This window comes from Miniopterus natalensis, chromosome 2 (assembly GCF_054644295.1).
Source record: "Miniopterus natalensis isolate mMinNat1 chromosome 2, mMinNat1.hap1, whole genome shotgun sequence".
Classification (NCBI taxonomy): Eukaryota; Metazoa; Chordata; class Mammalia; order Chiroptera; family Miniopteridae; genus Miniopterus; species Miniopterus natalensis.
The window spans coordinates 104,971,348-104,995,800 of NC_142082.1; the positions used below are offsets into that span (position 1 = coordinate 104,971,348).

The following is a 24,453-nucleotide window of genomic DNA, read 5'->3' on the forward strand; positions in this document are numbered from 1 at the left end:
AGCTATTGAAAATTCAAAATTATATATGTGCTGATATATTTCTATTGGTCAACACTACTAGAGCAAAATAGTTTTTACACATGAAATGTATCCATAAAAGTCTCTAAAACACATCAAGTTTCATACAAATTCATAACTTTTCTTAGCTCATAGCCTATCAGTGCACATACATAAGTTACATAGGTGAGAATCCCTATGGCAAACTCTGCCAAAAGCTCTAACAATCCTTAGCACTGAAAATCACCGAGGTGATAACATTAATGAAATAAATTCAAAAGCACTTACTCTTCTGCCAACAGAGAAAACTGAACTGCGGATTTCAAGGAAAAACAAAATTCAGGCATTTGGCCAATCACTTTAATACTTAGGATATTAAAGTGCCTATATTAGTTGTTTATTGTTATATAACAAGTTACCTCAAAACTTAGCAGCTTAAAACAACAGTGAGCAATTTTTATCTCAGTTTCTGTGAGTCAGGAACTCAAAAGCAGCTTAGCCAAACAGTTCTGGTTCCAGGGTCTCTCATGGGGTTAGAATCAAAGATGTCAGCCAGAATTCAGCCTCTGCTTCCACTTACATGGTTGGCGAGTGGGTAACAGCTCTTGGCAAGGGGCCTCTGTTCCTCTCTACAGGGCTGCTGAGTACCATTATGCCATGTCGCCTGGCTTTCCTCAGAGCAAGTGATCCAAAAGAGCAAGGCAGAAGTGTCAACATCTTATGGTCTAGCTTCAGAAGTCACATAACATCACTTCTGAAATTTTCTGTTGTTCACACAGGCTAAGCCTGACACAATGTGGGAGAGGGCTACACGAGGGAATGAATACCAAAGATAAGGACGATTTGGGGCCATCTTGGAAGACGTTTAGCATAGTACCCAAGTGTGTAGCTCCTGTTAGATGGGCCAGGTACAGAAACTCAGGTACAAAGACTCACCAGGGCAGGAAGCCCCAGATGCCTAGCAAGGGGCGAAACTGGGAAAATAAGAACTTTGTCCCTGGGGTAACCTACCCTCCCCTAGCATATCGCTGATCATGAGGTTTAGACCCCTGAGCATTTCCTCCCTAAAGATAATATCTAGGCCTCAGTATTATTTCAGCTCCAGGCCCAGAAAAGCAGCAAAACCAGACAAGTGGCGCCCTGGCTGCTTCACGACCAGCTACATTGACTAATGACCCCCTGCCTGGCACTGATCAATCAGAGGAGGGCACCGACCAATCAGGGGAAACCACGACCCTGAAAGAGCACACCTGGAAAACTGATGAATATTCTAGTGAGACACTCCCCTAAGACTGCCCTTAAGATTCCTACCTGCAAGAGACAGATAAATATGCTTAAGACAAAGAACCCAGTGTGTGCACCCCAATAGGGGAGCACACCAGTGCCATCTCTATCCCTCCGAGGGGACCCCACGAGGCTTGCAACCAGTGGAGCAATGGGCAGTGGCAGCCTGTCCCGGGCTAATCCCTTGAACCTCCTCCAAGGTCCCCAAACCTGCTCCCTTCTCTCTCTCTGACTTCTCAGTGAGCCAAAGCAGCCCAGCCTGGGCCCTCCTGTTGTTTCTTCATTGCTCTTCCTTGTCTCACTGTCCCAAGTATATTTTGCTGCTATCATGGATCCAATACCCTTTGACTCAGGGCTGTGTAGCCTTTCCCTTTGGATATACCCATCCCCTTTCCTTAAATAAATTCAATCTTTCTTTATGCACCTTCTGAGATGGGTATTTAGCCTGCCTGCGAACCACCACCTTACCCTTTCAGCTCCAGTAAAAGGAACAAGGAAACTGGATTATCAGTGAAACAATGAAAATTGTGATTATCAAAACTGCCTCTGAGAGAAAAGTATGTGTTAGGATAACAGGGCCTTTACTACAAAGACACAGCTGTTGTTATGAGATTATACTAACATGGAACCCAATGATACCATATTATGATGGAACACAAACATACTTAAAATGTAAAAGGCAAATATTAAGGAGACTTCGCAAAATTGAGATATGGATCAGCATATCACTGAATATGAATTCATCAAAATGTGCATTCTCTCAGGAATTATTCAGAACAAAATTTGCAGTTGGATTGAATTCTATTAAGAGGTGTTTTCTTCACTAATCAGAAAGAATATATGCACCCCTATGTTCATAGCTGCACAATTTACAATAGCTAAGATCTGGAAACAGCCCAAGTGCCCATCAGCAGATGAGTGGGTAAAAATGCTGTGGGACATTTACACCATGGAATACTATGCAGCTGTAAAAAAGAAAGATCTCTTACCCGTTGGGACAGCATGGATGGTCCTAGAAAATATTACGCTAAGTGAAATAAGCCAGTCAGAGAAAGACAAATACCACATGATCTCACTTATATGTGGAATCTAAAGAAATTAATAAACTGATTAACACAATAGATTCAATGACATGGGAGCATGGATCATACTGACGAATCTCAGAGGGAAGGAGGGGGGCGGGTGGGTGGAGGGGGAGAGGTTAACCAAAGAACTTACACGCATATATGCATAACACAAGGACACAGACAGTGGTGTGGTGAGGGACTGGGGAGGGGAGTAGAATGGGGTGGAATGGGTCAATGAGGAGAAAAAGGGACATCTGTAATATTTTGAACAAAATTTAAAAAAAGATGTTTTCTTGTGATTATGTAAAAATTACAGTAATCCAACTTAATTCATTAATAGCTCAGTACTAGGAATGCTCAATGATATGCCAATCATTCACAGTTCAACTAAAAAAATTTATTTGGGAAATGTTTAGAAAGCTATACAATAGAAGTTTATTAATAAGTTTAGTCCTCACATTTTAGTGAAGTTCCTTTCATTGGGGAATCAACACATTTTTAAAGAAAATATGACAGTAAAATATTCATAGCCCAAATGAGTAAAGACTATCTTTAGATTCCCATTCTTTCATGAATTTTCATTATAATTTATTCCTACTCTTAAGGAGAAAGGGGGGGAAGAGTCACAAAATTTAGCTAAAAATGAATCTAATTCAAAATAACAAAAAGAAGAATTATTTGTATTGTTTGGAGTTAATCAATGTTCTAGCACTCATTATTTGGAAACAAAGTATTAAATTGGCAGCCTGGGGGGAAAAGAGGAGAAAGAGACTTCAATTTCATTCACCTGCTTAACTTGGATAGTTCACTCTGTTTAACCAGTTCACGCAACCCCCAATTTAGATACGAACTGTGTGCCACAGAAAAGTCACTAAATATCTGGAGACAGGCTGAACCATTCTAAATAGTTCATTAATCTAAATCCAAGTCATTAATTAATTAAATCATGTAAAAGCAATACCTTAAGAATTTTACTTCAACAGCTATAAATTAAGTTTGTACTCATCAAAACTAAGGCAGATCAGTTTTCTTACCACTGAATTAGGTACTGAAACCTACTTATTATGCCAACTATACTTATCAAATCAGACCACTTCATTCACAGAGTAAAGGGATCAAAACAGGAGGTTTGTGTGACTAGTTCCGGGGGGATGGTGGAGGGGGAGAGAGAAACTGGGAAGCTACCAAAGAATTCCTCATATCCTTAAATAAGATTTCTATATTCACCAGATTAAGGCAAAAGCTGTGACAGCTGTAACTATGACTTCACTCAGGCAAATGAACAAGACTGGACCTCTTAGCAAATCCCATAATACTAGTCTCCTAATGCATTCCTCTGAACTTCTTGACATCAGCTCTGTGAACATTAAGCCATATACTACTGTAGCTATAAGACTCTAGTCTTCACCATCTTTCTTTCAAATCAAACATTCAATAAGGAAAGCAAAGGAAAAATAGCAATTAAAATTAGTATTTTGTTCTCTTCAAACACCTCCCTCAAAATTAAAAGAAAAAAGGCTCAATAATACAGTAATATAAAAAGAAGTCACTAGATAATGACAGCTCTTATTATGTTTTCCCCTGTTCAGCAGTGGAACGAAGGTCCCTACAAATTTCCATAGATTATCCAAGATAACAGCTTCCCACACTCATTCATCCCTTTCCCAATTCGGACTCGGCCATGGTTATGGAGGTCATTTATTTGGGTTCATTTTAAGAGCTGTTTCCTCTGGAGTAAATGCCACTTACCAGAAGGACTTTAACATATTCTAAAAGATATTAATGTTAACTGCTATCCATTATCCTTAATGTAAAGATAGTAATTCTTTATGCCCTCAACCCCACTGCTTATTCTTCCCCCCACTTTCCCACCCCCCAAGTATACATATACATGCAGAAGATTTCATTAAAATCATCCAACTTATCAGAATTCAATTACCAACTGCTCTGATGTTGGGGGGGGGGGGGGGAGGTTTGAAGCCAGATGCACTGATGCGGTCAACTTTAAGAAAAGAAAGCTAGCCGGCCAGCACGCGTCAGGGGTTGAGCACTGACCTATGATCCAGGAGATCTTGGATCGATTCCCAGTCAGGGCACATGCCCAGGTTTCAGACTCAATCCTCAGTAAGGGGAGTGTGGGAGGCAGCCGATCAATGACTCTCTCATCACTGATGTTTCTCTCTCTCTCTCCCACTCCCTTTCTCTCTCTGAAATCAATAAAGATTTTTTTTTTTTTTTTAAAGCTAGCCTAACAGGCAAAATTTGGTTACATACCAACTACTTTTTATTTTAAGGAAATGCTTTGGATTAAAATATTTTCTTCCCTCTTTCCTTTAAAGTCCCTCAAATATCTCCCTCAGTTACAGGAGAACTCTGATATAATCTTGATTTTAAATGTCAAAGTCAAAACAAAAGCAGATGCATTTCGTTAAAGAAATGGAAGCACACAGCCCAGCCGGCATGGCTCAGCGGTTGAGCATCGACCTATGATCAAGGAGATAGAGGTTCAATTCCCAGTCAGGGCACATGCCAGGGCTGTGGGTTCGATCCCCAGTCCGGGGTGTACAGGAGGCAGCCGATCAACGACTCTCTCATTATTGATGTTTTTCTCTCTCTTTCTCTCTCTCTCCCCATCTCCCTTCCTCTTTCTGAAATCAATAAAGACATATTTTTTTTAAAATGGACACACACATATAAAATGATGAGATATATATATATATATATATATATATATATATATATATATATATATATATAAAAATAATTTTTGCAAAGCACTTAGTACAAAAATCCCATATATTAGCCAGACTGTCATCTCGGTTACGTATCAGAAGCTTGGGCAAGGATATGAGGTTTACCTAATTTAGGACACGTCTCCTATGGTTGGTGCGCTTATAAAAAAGAACAAGCATACATTTTCAAAGTCTTTACAAAAAACCTCCAAAATAATCTTTTACTTAAAATAATAAACAATCGATGAGGTCCATAAGAGGTTAACACTTGCATTTGAGGTCTTGGCAAAGGCGCTACATATATGTCTGCTTCTGCTTTCTCTTAAAAATAGAATCTTATTGGAGACTTCACTTTCCAAATGCAAGAGAGGAGTTTCCACAATAACACAAAGGAAAGGAATAAACCATTTCATTTCACTGAGGTGAGAACACAGAATGTTACTGCCAAATATAACTTTAACCACTCATTGATTTATGGTGAGCATTCTTGTAATAAGCTCAAAGGATGTGGCCAAAAACTCCCAAAGAATAGAACTAAACTCAGGAATGGCTGAGCAGGCTACACGTCAGTACTATCAATAAACACTATTTCAATAAATTTCACTGACTATCAAATGGAACTGAATTTTGGCCAGAGGGAAAAGTATCTAAAGTACATTTCAAATACTGCAGAGTTTTTAAAAATAATTTTCCTAAATGGTTAAAAAGCTGCACAGTTCGAGCTAAAGCTTTAAAAAGTTGCATACATGACAATAATTTGAGTAGATGCTTTACCTGCAAAAAACAATTTTCAAGTTAATTTTAGCAACTACCCACAGGATTATAAAATGAGGTGCTGATTTGTATGTACACTTCTGTGATGTAATCCTAACTCCATTTAGTACCTTGTCGACAATACCATAAAAACCCACCCACGCCCATATTCTAGATAGAAAAAGGCCTATTTTGCCAAGGGAAAAATAATTAAAAAGGTAGAAACTGCCCAGCCGGGCGTGGCTCAGCAGTTGAGCCTCGACCTAGGATCCAGGCGATCAGGGTTCCATTCCCAGTGAGGGCACATGCCCGGGTTGCTGGCTCGATCCCCAGTCAGGGGCATGCAGGAGGCAGCCGATCAATGACTCTCTCATCATTGATGTTTCTATCTCTCTCTCTCCCTCTCCTTTCCTCTCTCTGAAATCAATAAAGATATATTTTTTTAAAAAACTGTGAAAAAAATACTTTTTTTTTAAAAAAAAAGGTAGAAATTATGTAAGATTAAATCTGTAAATAGGTCAATGAGAAGGTCGGTTAAGAATCCAAAATTTGTTTTTACAAAAACAAGAACATCAGTCTCTTAGGGGTATCTAGCATGTGACACATCACATACTATTTCTAGAAAGATGTGAGAAAAATCTTAATTTTAAAAAAGGTTTTCTTAAATAATTATCCCATGACCAATGTGAAAACCAAGGATAAGTAGTCTAAATTTCAGAAAGGAAAAAAAAAAATTTATAAATAGAGTAAATCAAATCAAATTTGAAAGAAAAATACAAATGTTTCCCTAATTCTGCATTTAAGAGAATATTCATATACATATGAGAATATTCATATATATGTGTGTGTGTATATATATGAATATAGTTGCTTTCCTCTATCTCTACTTCTATTGTTTTCACTTTCTTTGAACTTTATTCTTCACGTCATTGGTCTATGAGAGCTGACTCATAAGAGCCACAGTGCTATTTCAGCAGTCCCATTAATCTCCCTGACAGCAACCTCGCTCAAGATTAAATTCAGATACTTATCTTTGTTATAAATAAAAACAAAGCACCAAACCACTATTAATATAAGCTCCCCTTCCAGTCCAGTCTTACCTTGTCTTACTAAAATGTGACAAAACTTGTAGTTTTGTCAAAAGACAAAGAGAGTGTTATTGCTTAAAGAATAAAAATACGTAAGGTAAATATTCTCAAGTGAGAGAAGAGGATATTTCTTCTGTTAAAATATGCAAGGCCCTTAAAGGGTAACCTATGAAATATTGGAGAATATTAGGATGTTAAATGTAATACCATCATACAAAGTTCTTTCTAAATTTGTAACTATATTTTTATTTTCATTATTTATAACAATAATTATAGCTGTAATTAATGAACAGCTTACCTGTGCAAAATTTTAAGAAAATCAATAAAGAAAATTTTAAAATAGCCCTTAATTAACCTAGGACCAACATAAACTAGTCAAGAAGGGAAAAGAAGAATTACTAAATCACACAGGAGCAATTATAAAACAATAAAGTAAAATTAAACATATAGACTGAGGAACAATGAATAAGACAGTAACAAGAACAGGATAGAGTTCATCAAACAAAGGTTAATTTTAAGCCAGAATATTTAAGTGGCAAAACTGGAAATATATAGGAAAAAGATTCTGCATAAGCAGAGAAGCATAAATTAATTAGGAAATCAATAAGGAACCCCAACACTATCAGCTTGCCTAGAATATAGTATCTATGCTAGCTGGGTATCTCACGTAAAAATGAGGTTAGAAATACAGCTGAGCTTTGAACAGCACAGGTTTAAACTGCATGGGTCCACTCATATCTGGATTAAAAAATATATATTGGAAAAAATGTTGGAGATTTGCGACAAATCGAAAATACTTGCAGATGAACTGTGCATCCTAGAAATAAGCTAAAAAAGACTATGAAAAAGATATGTCTGCCCAGCCGGGCTTGGCTCAGTGGTTGAGCATCGACCTAGGATCCAGGCGATCAGGGTTTGATTCCCGGTCAGGGCACATGCCCGGGTTGTGGGCTCGATCCCCAGTCGGAGGCACGCAGGAGGCAGCCGATCAATGACTCTCTCATCATTGATGTTTTTATCTCTCTCTCGCTCTCCTTTCCTCTCTCTGAAATCAATAAAGATATATTTTTTAAAAAAGAAAAAAGATATGTCATGAATGCACAGAGAGACAATTCATCTTGTAGACAGACCATGTAAACTTATGGTACAAATAAATACAGTACTGTAAATGTACTTTCTATTCCTTTTGATTTTCTTCATAACATTTCTTTTCTCTAGTGGACTGTATTATAAGAATACAGTATATAATACATGTAACATACAAAATATGTGTTAATCAACTGTTTAGGTTATCGGTAAGGCTTCCAGTGAACAGTAGGCTATTAGCAGTTAAGTTTTGGGGGAGTCAAAAGTTCTATGGGGATTTTCAATAGGGGGAGAATGTCAACGCCCCTAACCCTCACATTGTTGAAAGATCAAATGTACTTAAAGAGTTTGAAATGGGAGACTCCCAAAGGCCAGGCTAAGATGTTTGTGAATGAGAGTTCTTGATATCTATCAATGCAACTGAAATCAATAAACATTTTTATAGAGAACGAAACTATCTACAAAGTAACAAGACATGGCTCCCAAACTCAAGTACATGGGGACAACGACACACAAAATCATTAGCAAATAATACAAAGTCAGATAAAATAAGGCCTGAAATCAAAGCAGAAATAAACTCTAACAGAATTACAACAGAGGGTGTGATTAATTTCAAATATGAGGGTTTAGGCAGGATTCACAAAGGAGAGAGAATCTGATCTAACCTTAAAAGATGAGTAGGCTTTCAATGAGAGATTTTCTAATCCCCATATCAGCATCAGTCAAATCAGCTATGATTATGTTTCCACAGAATTTGGGAGGCTCTTGTTGCTAGGATTTACCTAATTTCAGTTCTTCATAAAAGCAATCACTCTATCAACTGCACTATAACACAATTTTTGACATATACACACAAAAAAGGTTATAATGAGCATATTTAATGTTCATAGAAAGGGGGAAAACATTTCTTATTTGCCTCTGTATCTTCACAGACTCAACACTGAATTTACTATACAGAGCTAAATTCTTTTTTTTTCCCAATTACAATTTATATTCAATATTATTTTGTATTAGTATCAGGTGTAAACCATAGTGGTTAGACAATCATACACCTTACAAAGTATTCCCCTGATATTTCCAGTGCTCACCTGGCACATACACAGTTATTACAATATAAACGACTATATTCCCTATGCTGTACTTTACAACCCTGTGACTTTTTTAAACTACCAATTTGTACTTCTTGATTCCTTCACCTTTTTCACCCATTCCCCCAAACCCCCTCCCCTCTGGCAACCACTAGTCTATTCTGTTTCAATTTTGTTTGTTCGTTTATTTTGTTCTTTAGATGTGAAATCATATGGTATTTGTCCTTCTTTGACTGACTTATTTTACTTAGCAGAATACCCTCTAGGTTTATCCATAATGTTGCAAATGGTAAATTTTCATTCTGAAATTCTTGAGTAAGGCAAACAAAGTTTGGCAAAACTAAATGTAGCACATCAACAGAAGAGGTGCTATAATAAAAAAAAAACAACCCATAATCACCATTGTTTTTATCATTCGTGTACTATATGCATGACTATCAACTGGAATTGTAAAATAGTTTAAATGTGAATATATATGGACAATGCTAGAAACACTTGTATAATCAAGTCTTAAAATAGTCATGTATATACCTAATAAGACATTATAAGATCCAAAGATCTTGTGAGAGATCTTTTTGTTAAGCATGTTCCTACTTTCTGTAACTGCAAGGTTGCTCAGGCTCACTGTGTATTTTCCCTGCCCCAGCCCTGGAATCAAACACTTTTCCAAGACATCTTGGATCATTTTAGTAAAGAAAGGTGTATGGAAACCAAAATCTGGTTCCCCCTTCTTTCCACTCCTCTCCCAGCCACTCCCATAGATAACTGGCCTCTTTAGTTTCAAGTCTATCCTTCCTGTTTTCTTTTGAAAATAAGATCAGATATGTCTGTACTTTCTCATACCAAGAAGCATATTACAGATAGTCTTTTGTGCCCCTACCCCCACTTGACAGACTGTTCTGGAAATCACTCGATTTCAGTTCATTACAGATCTTCCTCATTCTTCTTTTTTTTCTTTTTAATCCTCACCTGAGGATATATTTTTATTGATTTGAGAGAGGAAGGGAGGAAGGGAAGAGAGAGAGAGAAAGAGAGAGAAGCATCAATCAGTTGCCTCCCGTACATGCCATCCGGAGATCAAACCCGAAACCTTAGGTATCTGCTCTGACCTGGAACTAAACCTGCAACCTTCTGGTGTACGGGACGACACTCCAATTGAGCCACCCAGCTGGTGCCCTCATTCTTTTGATAAGTTGCCAGTCTTGCCCAGCTGGCATGGCTCAGTGGTTGAGCATTGACCTATGATCCAGGAGATCGAGGTTAGATTCCAGGTCAGGGTACATGCCCAGGTTGCAGGCTTGATCCCCAGTGGGGTCTGTGCAGGAGGCAGCCAATCAATGACTCTCTCATCACTGATGTTTCTATCTCTCTCTCTCCCTTCCTCTCTCTGAAATCAATAAAAAGATATATATTTTTTTTAAAAATTAAAAATAAAAATTAAATAAAAGCTGCCAATCTTCAATGTGTGGATATACTATAGTGGGTTCAAGCACCCTACTATCTATAGGCAATTAGGTTGTCTCCAATATTCTGCAATTACCAACAATACTGCAAAAATTCTGGTGCATATGTCAGAAACATCTAGATGCTGGACAGCTGGATCGGTAAGTAACTGCATATGTATAATTATAAGGCACATAAAAAAAATCACTTTTGGGACTTTAATAATTTTTAAGAGAGTAAACAGGCTTCTAAAACCAAAAAGGTTGAGGCTAGTTAATACACATCATCGTTATAACTTTCCAAAACACAAAGGTACAAAGAGGATACAACTGAGTGGCAATAGGATATTTTAAGAAAGGACATTCATAATTAAGGCCAGGATAAACAAAAGCAGTGTTTAGAGTTTGTGGGAGCACTAGATTCGGTCCATTTGGGGGTATCATTTTCATTTCATATGTAAGGAATTTAATATTTTCAGAATACTTTTAATGTGTTGAGCCAAGAACAAAGAGCAAAGTAATTTATTTCCAAATGTACTTTCTGCCAAAAAGGAATACTTTTAGTTCCATTAAAGTATTCAAAAAATGTAAAATTGGAAAGGAATAAAATTATCTTTTTCAGAGCACTTTCAAGATAAAATACAGAATTTTGAATTTTGAAAAACATAGTAAGCAAGGACAATAAAAGGACAAATGCTAAGTGCAACTATCATGAATAAATTTCACACATGATGTTGAACAAAAGAAGTCACAAAAGAATAAATACAAGGACTCCATTTATATAAAATAAAAACATGCAAAACTAACCTATACTTTTTATTTAATATATACACAGGTCATAAAAAAAAAACACAAAGAACAATAAAAGTCACAATAATGATTTTCTCTAAAAGAATGGCGCAAATAATGATTGGGAAGAAATATGTATGTATGATTTCTGGGATGCCATTAGTAACCCTGTGATTATCACTTTATACATATTATTTACACTGTGTGTGTTATATACTTTTTAAAATGTATTTTATTTTTCATAACATAGTAAATAAAAAGCAGTACTACTACTTTGTGGCAAGCTGTAACTTCTACCTGAGTGTAGCCAGGGAAGTACTTAACACCATAACTGGCAGTCACTGAATAGCAAAAGGTAAAAATGAACCTTAAAGTTTAAACCAAGTTTTAACCTTGACAAACAAAAGAAAACACACTATGTGTTTGTTAACACAATAAGAAGAATTAATCTTTGGTGGTATCAGATAAAGATTAAATATTCATTACTTATCAAAGTTCAAAACATTAAGTAAAAGTTATTTCTTTTTAACATAAGACTGTATTTTAATCCTAGAATTATTATGCCATAGTGGAAACATTAAAATACTAAAATAATTCCTTCCTTTTACTTCTCCTATTTCATGACAACATCAATAGATGGAACTAAATGTATATTCAGAAATTAAAAACACAAACAAAAAAATCAGAAGTAAGAATTTTAAAAAATACAAATCCTCAATCAACTGGTTTCCTACTGTTCTACTCCCTCATAAATTCTACTATTAGCCGTTTCTCCAGGAATAGCTAGAAACTTTTAGCAGGGAATCACATTTAGAGGTCACAATCTGGATGCTGTGGATATTCACTATCACTAGGCTGTCATTTGCAATAAGGCAGTTAAGAAATAACTAGCAGAGCTAGTTAGTAAAAGAACTGAGAGCAGATCCAAAGTATCCTATCTGTAGCCCAGTGCTCTTTTCACTATATTTAAATGAATTATATCCATGTGTCTTGCATATGGCCATCAGCTATCATTTTTCACTACTTTAATCTTTAATATCTATCACATACTACTGAATCACCTTGGAAAAGTCATTCATCCACTCTAAATCAGTTTCCTCTATATGTAATATATAAATAAATACTTTGATTACTTATCTCTTGGATTATAAAAGGAGGAAATAAAAGACTGCATATGAAAGCACTTTTGTTGTTATCAGAAGACCAAAAGGGCACCTTTGGGTTGCAAAAGCAGGCTGGTAGTAGAAAACATTAAATGGGAGGGAGAAACAAGACAAATGAAACAGTTAAGGAGCAAACATAAAGAAGGACTTATCATAAAGAATTTTCTATAATTAAAATAAAATGTGATCCTAGTTCAAGAAGGGAGATTAAATTGAAACCCTAGAAACAGACTAATTATTAAAAGATTTCATAGTAATGAAACGATTTTTGAGTAATGAAATAATTTCCTATAGTGTAGTGAAATTGGTAGCAATGAAGAAAAGCTAAGACCATCACCACACAAAATATCCTAAATTATTTTAAATTAAAAAGAAAAAGTAGAGAAGAAGCCTAGAACAACTTAAAAAGATTTATAGGTAAATATTTATATGTTCTCGAAGTGGGGGAAACTGGGCAAAAAATTCATGGGAAAATAGCCACCATGGAAGAGAGATAGATTTGAGTTACGTTAACAAACAAATGAAAGTTTAAGACATGAAAAATACTCGGTCTCACTGATAATCAGAGAAATATAAATTAAAACAAACATTAAGTATTTCCCACTCATCAGATCTGGCACACGCGGGCACACACGCACACACACAGAAGAGAAAATTCACAGTGTCAATTATCGCTGGCAAGGGAAATTGGTGTGCTTTTTTTCAAAAGTCGGAATATTTGAGTAAATTTATACTGTTTCTATAAGGTGTACTGTATATATTTTATAATCAGTAAAAGTTATATAAAATGAAATGAAAACAGGTATTAAGTCAGATTTTCATGTCTGAAATGAATGTTGAAAGCCTAAAAATGGCTTCTACATAGTAGATAATAACTCCTCCAAATCAGTCCAGTAAAGATTTCACAATTATGCAACTGTGACATGAACACTCTATCATACCCAATTAGAAGTAATAATGAGAGAGAGAAAAAATCTGGCCATGGCTTAACAGTCTCAGCAGAAGTGTCAGGTTTCTAGCAGGTTTATGGCATTCTTCTCTAGAACGTAAACCTTCATTCTGACAGACTAGAGATCCAGGAAATCTCAGAATCATGACAGAGTCACTCAGCTGTGTGTGTATAGGTTATGTAATTCAATTTCTCTGAGTCTATTTCATCTGCAAAATGTACACAAGATCGCAGCCACACTGGATCACTGTGAAGGTTAGGAAGAGTGAATGCCCAGCTCAAGGACTGGGCACATAGTTGGCACTTATCATACAGTCACTGCTACTATTGTTATCGAACCTGGTTTAACTTAATCTGTAAATAATTAGGTTCACACATCAATTATCACTCCACTGAAGTAAAAAAGTATAGTTTATACATCTTGCATGACTGTGAAATATGCTCTCTAAACTAAATTTTTAAAAAAGGAAGGAAATAAAGAGGGAGGGGAAAATAGGAAAGAAAGGTGGGGAGAAAAGGGAAAAGAAGAATGGGAAAAAGAAGTTAAAATACAGACACACACCAAGACCAGCAATGCACTCTAATGAAAAAAAATGGCAAATAGTTACACTGACCACCCTAAAGCACAACAGTACCCACTCATCAAACTGACATTGAACTTACCAGTTAAGTGCAATCAGCTTGAAGCAAGATGAATTTTCTCCTGTGCTGAGGTGTCCTCGCAAAGCTGTGGAATAAAACTTGCCTTTTCTATTTAAAGCCATTTCTTTATTGCTAAGCAGTTGGTCTGAGAGGAAGGCAGGAAGCAGGGTTAGAGAGAAGAAAGGAGGCAGATACAGATAGATCAAGAGAAAAACATGCAATTCTGGATCAAGTCTCTTCACCAGGTCCTTGCAGACTCTCCCATGTTCTCACCTGGAGCTGTGCCGAGCTGTCATTGAGACTGTCCTCCCTGCGCCGAGCCTCCTCTAGCATCTGCGCACTCTTCTTCTTTTCTACTTGTTCCTTGTGCTTCAGATTTGCTACCTTCTTATTCTGGTCTTTCACTTGCCTGTTGATAAGGGGGGAGAAAAATCATGCTGTTCATATATATGCAGAGGAAAAATATGTTTATTTACAGTTTTACACCACTGCCACCCAGGAATAGCTGCAAACCAACAAAGAATTCCTGCTGCAAATTAGTTCCAACCTTTTCCCGTGCACTCCCACCAACAGGAGCAAACTGTTAACAACATTTCAGGAACATGTATTTCAGCATGTACTTTTTGAAGCACAATAAAATTCTAAAACAAAAGGAGGGCATAAGATAGTCTAAAATGAAAAAGAAGCCAAGTCAGAGATTTATGTTGGAAATATGGAAACAGTCTCCTGACATCAATGCTATGAAATAGTAGAATGATCAAGAAAGATTTTGTAATATAACTCTTATTTTATTATTATTAAATCTTTCACACTTTCAAAAGGCTATATGCAATGTATATGTAAATGAAAATAATGCTATAAAGATCTGGGAACCCAGCGTAAGCAACAGAACATTACATCTACTTCTGAAGCTCCCTATCCTGTACCACTTCCTCCACACTATTCATATTTTCAGTTTCCTTTCTTTAACTTAGTTTTGTGGCTATTAGTTCTATATTTTTACTCCACAGACTAAAGGATAACTAAATATGAAAATAAAATGATTTTATCTAAGTCAGGCAACCAAGGAAAGTATAGACAGTTGTGAGAGGATTAAAACAATCCCTTTCCTGCTGGCTTTCATCCCCCCCTTCTTGAATTGTGTGTGTACACATGAGAGCACGAATGCAAGTATAGTTCTGAATTCACAAATTAACTGGAACAGATGCATACACAGCTTTCTTGCCTCACTAATACCCTTTCCAATACTGTTTCTCAGAGAAAGGACACAAAAGGCAATATCATCAAAACATGTTAATAAAAATGGGGGGTGTTTCTTGAATATATATTCAGGAATAAATGTTCTGTAACATTAGAATCTGTGAAACATGGGATTTCCTTCTCTTCACTTATGAACAGATCAATACATAATTTGATTTAAATCTGAACTTACATGAAAACTCACACGTTATTAAGCACATACCTTAAAGTGCTTCCAGAAAGAAAAGGATTTAATGGCTTAGGATAGACTTTTTAACTCTCTCAGATTGCCTCTGTACCTGAATTAATCCATTAGAGTTAAGTTCAAAGTGAATTTACATCTTTTATTATCTTTTAAGCAAGAAAAGAAATGAAAGAGATTCATAAATGAATTAATAAATCCTTTAAAATCAGATTCTCAATTTATGAGTTCACAACTACTACAATAAACAATGAAATGAATAGATTTAACTCTCTCCACACAGATATGAATAAATTTAAAAGCAAAAAAGAAAAAGCAAAGATGAAAAAGGAAACAGTTTAATTTCTACTGTTCTCTGCCACAAGAAGTTCTGTAAAATGTGATCCATCATTTTGCTTATTCAAAGAGTGATCCATGAACTCACCTCATCAGCATCACCTGGGAGCTTGTTAAAAATACAGAAGTCTCAGGCTCACACCAGATCTACTAAATCAGAATCTGCATTTTAACAGGATCTCCAGGTGATATAAATGCACACTAAAGTTTAAGAAGAGCTGGTCTACTACATAGCCTATGCGTGGCAGTCCTTGCCCCTATTTATTTGTTATTATTCCCTCTGCCTCTGTTTCCTAAAATCCAAACTCAAATTTAGGTAAATCTGTTAGGTCTGAACTACTACTAACATCCCCCGCCCCTCGAAACTCCCACATCACTTTAACTAAATGTATCTAATGACATGTTAATTTGCCCCCCATATTAGAGTGATCCATGTTCATGTTTTCTTATACCTATAAAAATGCCTAGCATAAAAATGCCTATAACAATTCCTAGCATAGTTTTTCATGGTGTAGACAGATGTTCATTAAATATCTGTTGAACAAATGCATAAAAAGGAAACTAAGTATATTCCCTCTACCCAAAATATGTCTCAGAAGGAAAATAGTTTGTTTAATATCTCAAAACAACATAAGCACTGAGAAACAAATGCCTTCCTTATCTCTCAAATGCCTAACAAAATTAATTGGGAAAGGAATTCATCTTCTTTGTCTTCTTCAAAACTTATTCCCACTCTATCTAGCAACTATCAGTATTTTTGTCAGAGACTACACTTCTACTGGCTGTTTTGCTTTGTAAAAAGGATACCTAATACTAGTGTAATATGCTACCCTGCCATAAACATCTCCCACAGAGAAAAAAATACGATAGTCAAGTTTAAAGAAATACATAGTAAAAATCAAATTTGACTCATGTATTTTAATTGAAAAACAGAAGTTTAAGCTAGACAGCTAAAAATAGATAAGCAAAATGATATCGCTAAGGAATATGTTATATATAAACATCTATATTATATTAAAATGTTACATACATAGAGAATATATACACTGTGCACACATACAGTCTCTCCCTTTCCTGCTACCATCCCAAGAGTGACTCCATTCACCTTCAGTTAATATTAAAATATAAAAATCTCTTATTACCGCCCAGCTGGGCGTGGCTCAGCAGTTAAGTAGTCACGGGCATGCAGGAGGCAGCTGATCAATGACGACTCAACATTGACGTTTCTCTCTCTCTCTCCTTCTCCTTTCCTCTCTCTGAAATCAATAAAGATATATTTTTTAAAAAATAAAAAATAATAAAAATAAATAAAAATTTCATATTACCGCCTGGCCAGGTGTGGCTCAGCAGTCGAGCATCAACCTAGGATCCAGGAGATCATGGTTTGATTCCCGGTCCAGGCACATGCCCCGGCTGTGGGCTCGATCCCTAGGTCTGGGGTGTGCAGGAGGCAGCCGATCAACGACGACCCTCATCATTGATGTTTCTCTCTCTCTCCCTCTCCCTTCCTCTCTCTGAAATCAATAAAGATATATTAAAAAAAAAAAAATTTCATATTACCTAAATATCTAATTGGGCTTAAAAATAAGAATTTCATTTTATACCTGCCAAAAAAGTATTCAAGAAACTAAAAATAAAATAATAATAGTTTTACACATTGTGTCTAGTTAAAATGTTTTTGGATTATTTCAAAGCTGCTTTAAAGAAGAATATTATTTTTATCGACTGCATCCCTAACAATCTAAAGAAAATAAGCCATAATAAAAAAGAAAATAGGTATCAATGTAGAAATGTAAAATCATTAACAATGTAGTGTTTTATATAAACACTTTTAACTTCTCAAAAAATATTTTAAATTATCAATTCAACATATTTTAATTAGCAAGGGAACAGCATGATAATTAGCTCCATCTTACATTTGGTTTCACTTATTTCATGTTTGTTCTCACTACCACACTCATCTCCTCTAAGGCAAGGACTTACTTTGTATATCTCCACAGATGTTAACAAGGCCTGTCTCACAGCAGTTACTCAGTTTACTGAATTGAAGTGTTTTAACAGAAAGCTCTTTTTTTATGCTGGTTCTCAGAATAACTTTTATTACCATTAATTCAACAAATATTTCATGAATGCTTGTATGTGCTAGATACGATCTTTGAGAATACGGCAGAGAACAAAACAGACAAAAATCTCAGTACTTACTGAGAGTACAGTCTACAGGGAGTGAAGAGAATAGAAGTAAAATACACAATGTCAGTTGGTAATAAGTGAGGAAAAATAAAAGAGGAAAGGAAATAGGAGTGCAGGGATGGGGGTAAGAATGCAGTTTTAAAAAAAGTGCCCAGGAAAAGCCATGCTGTGAAGATAACATTTAAGCAAACGTGAAGAAAGTGAGGAAGCCACAGCTACGCACATACTGAGGGAAGTGAACCACCCAGAGGAAACAGCAAGCGCAAAGCTCCCGATGGAGTGGAGTGGACAGAGAAACAGCACACTAGAGATGAGGTCAGGCACGTAACAGGGCCAGGCCCTCAGCAACCGTTAGCAAACTTTTTTTGTAAAGGGCCAGATAGTAAATATTTTTACACTTTGTGAACCACATGTATACAATTTGTGTCACATATTCTTTATTTTTTTTCAACTATTTTTAAATGTAAAAAACCATTCTTAACTTGCAGGCATTATGAAAATAAAGTGCAGGTGGGCTGCAGTTTGCTGATTGCTACTGTAGAGCTTTTTAGGTTGAAGTCTTTTGCTTTAGGAAGCAATTCCTTGGAATCAAAAAGTACAAAGAAATAGCCCATAAACATTAATAGAAAGAACCTAATAAAAATTCAAGTTATCAACTGAGGCAAAGCAACACAATTGTCTATAATTTAAAAACCAGTATATTACCTTTTATGACAGCATGGATGGACGTGGAGATCATTATACTAAGTGAAATACATCAGTCAGCGAAAGACAATACCATATGATCTCATTTGTGTGTGAAATATAATGAACAAACTAAATTGACTAACAAAATAGAAACAGAGGCATGGATACACGGAAAAGATGACAGCTGTTGGGGGGTGGGTTGGGGGGCGGGATGAAAGAAGGTGAGGGATTACGAAAAAAAATTTAGATAGATGATTGATGATAGATAGATAGATGATAGATGATAGATGATTGATAGATGATAGATGATAGATAGATGATAGATAGATAGATAGATAGATAGATAGATAGATAGATAGATAGATAGATAGATAGATAGATAGATAGATAGATGATAGATAGATAGATGATAGATAGATAGATAGATGACAGATAGGTATCACTCAGACACAGGCACAGTGTGGTGATAGCCAGAGGGAAAAGGGGTGGGAGGTAGGTGGATGTGGGCAAAACGGGGATGGAAAGAGACTTTCCTTGGGTTGACGGGTGCATGATACAGTGTGCAGATGACATTTTATTGAGTTGTACACTTGAAACCTATATGGTTTTGCAAACCAATGTCACTCCAATGAATTCAATTAAAAAAAACATTATGCATTTTCAACTCAATTGTCAACTTTTTCTGAAAAGAGTTGCCCTTCACTTATTCATTTAGTAAATATATACTGAATGCCAACCAAGGGCGACACAGTTTTAAGGAAGAGAACAGAATACAACCTCACTGCCCTCATAAAACTTAATTTTCAAAAGGGAGAGGGAGACAACACAAACTAACAAGCATCTCATTGCACAGTCACATGTGCTAGAGAAAAAAACAGTCAATGTAATGGAGATTGTGGAGGTGACAGGGCAGTATATTTAGCTACAATGGTCAGGGAAGACATCGCCAAGGAACTGCTGTGAAGGATGTGAAAGTGAGCCATGTAAAGATCGGGAGTAGACAGAGAACAGAAGTACACATGCTTTGAAAGAACTTGGATTACTTTTTTTTAAAAAACGATATGGTGAAGGGGAAGCAGGTGGTAGGGACACAGGGGTGGCAAGAAGTCAGATGATACAGAGTCTTATTAACCACAGCAAGGGGAGAGCATAGCAAGGTTTTAAGCAAGGAGTGACAGCATCTACTTTAGAGTTCAGTCAAGTTACTGAAGAGCAGCAAGATACGGAGAAGTGACCAGCAGAGGAGCAAGACAAGCAAGATTAGCAGTTAGAAAGCTACTGTAGTAGTCTGAGCAAGAGATAATAGTTCATAGCAGGAGGTAGAGAGAAATTTCAGATCTACTTGTGAGATGTGATAGGACTTAGTGATAGATTTAATGTGGGAAGGGGGAGGAGAAAAGAATCAAGGATTAGTTGGTAATTTATTCCCCATTTATTGAACTAGGCAACATTAGGGGAGAAGTTTTGAGAGGGATCAGAAAAATCAAGAGATCTGCTCTGGGCAAAGTTATATACAGCACATAAATTAGTAGTATATTAGTATGTGTGTGTGTGCACACGTGTGCGCGTATTAATTTATTTGGGAGCTATCAATATATGGATATTGAAAGTCATGAGACTTGAAGACATATTCTGAGAACGTGTATGTAAAGAAGAAAGCATGGCTGAGAATGGAGCCCTTCAGGGATCTAGGAGAATATGGTGGAACCAGAAATGACAATAGAGAAAGAATGACAAGGGAAAGGGGGGAAATAAGGAGACTCTGCTGTCAGAGATGCAAAATGGAAAACAAAGTTTCAAGGAAGGTAGTGTGTAGAATGCGGCAAAGTAAAGGTGGCCAGAGAGTGACTTTTGGACCTGTCAATGCATATGTGTATGTGTATGTGTATGTGTATATATATTACTGATAACCCTGACAAATGCAGTTTCAGGGAAGTGATGAAAATAGATTTTAAAAACAGATAAAAATAGAAGCCTGCTTTGATGAACTTGAAGAAAGGTGAGGAAATGCAGATAGCAATTCCAGTTAATTCTTTTAAATAGATTTGCTGAGGAGAAATGGGGTGCCAACTAGGAGAGGATATCACATCAAGGAAGGGCTTTTAAGGCATACTCACGATAATGAACCAGGGGAGAGCAAAATTTTGAAAATAAAGGAAAGAGAAGGATAACTGAAGGAGAGGCATCCTTGGTATAATTTGTGGACTTGGTTTTACTATACAATTGTTGCCAGTTTTCCAAATTGTGTAAAAATAAGAATACAGCACTGTTGGTATATTAAAAATCAATTTATAAAGTCTGAAAAAAAACGACCAAGGGTACAGCACAACACCATGACTATTATATCACGGAATCTGAATATGTGGCAGAGAAACAGAGAACCACAGAAAATCCCTGCCTTAAAAATGCTGACTTGGCTTTCTGGAACTATGACAGAATAAGCACACTGTGAATTGTTTTCAGTTTTTCTAAAGGGGAGGATGTTGCGGCTCTATGTTGTTCACTCTGGATTTCCCCTCCGATTTATTCATAGTAACAAAGAAAAAGCACCAAGCATTTTTACGGAAAGCATCCATTTCTTTTATGCAGTACCTTAATTTCTATCACTGTCTAAAACAGAACATACAACCGTAGACTTTTGAGTGAAATTTTGGTACTAAAAAAAATCAACACATATATCCTCATGATCCACCTCTATTTTTTTCCCCTTTTAAGTTTTATTCTTCTGCCCCAATACTCCTATTTCATTTAATTTTCTTCTTCCTTTCATATTTTTCTATTTATATGCCTGAGCTTCAAAGAACCACAGGGATTCAACGGATCTTGGTGGAAGTTGGACCTATGGAGATGGCTGGCCTCCTGACATAGGAAAAGTGAGTTCTAGCATTAACAGAACAATGAAAGAGATAATAAGGCTTTTAATTTCCTGCTATTTTGTTTTTCTCTTTCAGTCTGAAAAGTGCTTTTGTAGATATTACTCCATTTACGCCCTCCCCAAGGTTATGTTAACAATGAGTGCTCTGAACACTACATTTTAATCATGCTGTACAACAATGTATTAAACTGTATATGCAGAGTACACCATCCATAGTTTTCACCCGGTAATTTGACAGGACCCAGTCCAATAACTAATTTAACTTGGACAGTTTACTATAACATGCACAGTGCAGAGGAAATAATTGAAGGCTACTGTGGGGATCAAGGCATTAATGAAAGTGTTAATATCAACCAGATATATTAAGTAGATAACCGTAAGAGCTTTTTTCTGATGCAAATAAATGCTAGTGATCAGAAAACTTCATAAGTGGTTTTCTTCATAAATTCTAGTTAAAATACAATGAAAATCATTTAATCAACTGGGTAGAAGACAATCATTAAAGCATTCCACTGAAATGTGAGGAAATAATAAAATTTTAAGTTTCTGATTTCATTAATAAAGGATGAGCCTAGAGGAAGAGAGGAAGGCAAAAATATCAAAATGTGAATTATAAATCTAAAAACTTACAGGGCAATTTATTTTAATTACAGAAACATTTACATTCCACTTCCAAGGGGTCCTTAACCAACAGAATTCTGATTTTATGTAAAACATGATTTAATTTACAAAAACTCAGTATGCAAATTATAAGTTTAGTTTACATTCCCATTTTTTGTTCTTGTTGGATTCATACTGAGTACATAATAAATTCAAATTCCCTTAATAAGCACCAAAGGCCCTTATAATCATCTATATTTTTACTATTCCCTCACACAGTAAGTTTTGTTTTTGCCTTTTCAGATGTCTTAATGTCCTTACTCTTTCCTTTGCCCTGTCTCTGCAGAGCATACATGTACTAATTCTTTTTTTAAAATATTGTTAATACTGACACTATTGCAGATGTCTCCATTTTCCTCTGCTTTGCCCACCTCCCCCCACCCCCATTTCCCCATCCCTTGGCCTTCACCACACTACTGCTCATGTCCATGGGGTATGCATATATGTTCTTTAGCTAATCCCCTCACATCCTTTATCCAGTCGCCCCCACACCCCTTCCCTCTGGAACCCACCAGTCTGTCCCATGTATCCATGCTTCTGGTTCCATTTTGTTCATCAGTTTATTTTGTTCATTAGATTCCACATATTAGTGAGATCATATGGTATTTGCCTTTCCTGATTGGCTTATTTCAATTAGCATAATACTCTCCAGGTTCATTCATGCTGTCACAAAGGGTAAGAGTTCCCTCTTTTTTAAAGAAACGTAGTATTCCATTGTATAAATGTACCACAGCTTTTTTATCCACTCATCTGCTGATAGGCACTTTGGCTGTTTCCAGATCTTGGCTATTATAAATAATGCTGCTATGAACACAGGGGTTCATATATACTTTGTGATTGGTGGTTTGGGATTTTTAGGATATATTCCCAGAAGTGGGATCGCTGGGCCAAAAGAAAGTTCCATTTTTATTTTTATATTATTATTTTTTAATCCTCGAGGATATTTTTTTCCATTCCTTTTTGGAGAGAGTGGGGGGAGAAGACACAGAGAGAGAGAGAAAGAGAGAGAGAGAGAGACACTGATTGGTTGCCTTCTGGAGCATGCACCCTGACTGGGACTGGGAATCGAGCCTACAGCTGAAGTATGTGCCCTTGGTCGGAATCGAACCTGGGTCCCTTCAGTCTGCAGCCCGGCACTCTAACCACTGAGCCAAACTAGCTAGGGCAAAAGTTCCATTTTTAATTTTTTAAGGAAACTCCATACTGTTTCCACAGTGGCTATACCAGTCTGCATTCCCACCAACAGTACACTAGGTTTCCCTTTCTTTCACATCCTCGCCAGCACATGTTGTTTGTTGGTTTATTGATAGTAGCCATTCTGAAAGGTGTGAGGTGATACCTCATTGTAGTTTTACTTTGCATTTCTCTGATGATTAGTGACTTGAGCATTTTTCATGTCTATTGGCCATCTGTGTGTCCTCTTGGGAGAAGTGTCGATTTAAGCCCTTTGTCCATTTTTTAATTGAATTGTTTGTCTTATTGGTGTTGAGTTGTATAAGTTCTTTATATATTTTGGAAACTAACCCCTTATCAGATGCATCACTGGCAAATAGGTTATCCCATACAATGAGTTCTCTTTTCATTTTGTTGATGGTTCTTTTATTGTGCAGCTTTTTAGCCTTATGTAGCCCCATTTTTTTTAAAATCTTTTCCTGAGTTTCCCTTGCCCTCAGAGACATATCAGCAAAAATACTGCTGCGAGAGATGTCTGAGATTTACTGCCTATGTTTTCCTCTAGGATATTTATGGTTTTGTGACTTACACTTAAGTCTTTTATATGTTTTGAGTTTATTCTTGTTTATTGTATAAGTTGGTGGTCATTTCATTTTTTTGCATGTACCTGTCCAATTTTCCCAACATCATTTATTAAAGAGACTGTCTTTACTCCATTATATGCTCTTGCCTCCTTTGTCAAATATTAATTGTCCATAAAGGCATGGGTTGATTTCTGGGCTCTCTCTGTTGTGCTCCACTGGCATATGACTGTTCTTATGCCAGTACCAGGTTGTTTTAATTACTATGGCCTTGTAGTACAGTTTGATATCCAGTATTGCAATATCTCCAACTTTGTTCTTCCTTCACAAGATTGTTGAGGCTATTCCAGATCTTTTTTGGTTCCATATAAATTTTTGGAATATTTGTTCTAGATCTGTGAAATATTCTATTGATATTTTAATATGAATT

General features: G+C 36.3%; 1 protein-coding gene across 4 annotated transcripts in view; it reads right to left on the bottom strand.

Annotated features, from left to right (window-relative positions):
* ERC1 (ELKS/RAB6-interacting/CAST family member 1) overlaps positions 1–24,453 on the bottom strand; it is a 425,945-nt gene that overhangs the window by 219,542 nt on the left and 181,950 nt on the right. For all 4 annotated transcript variants that reach the window (XM_087814458.1, XM_016224828.2, XM_016224830.2 and 1 more), the window contains one exon: positions 14,354–14,489. In XM_087814458.1, coding sequence (XP_087670584.1) covers positions 14,354–14,489 — 136 coding nt within the window. The remainder of the gene's footprint in view (positions 1–14,353; positions 14,490–24,453) is intronic.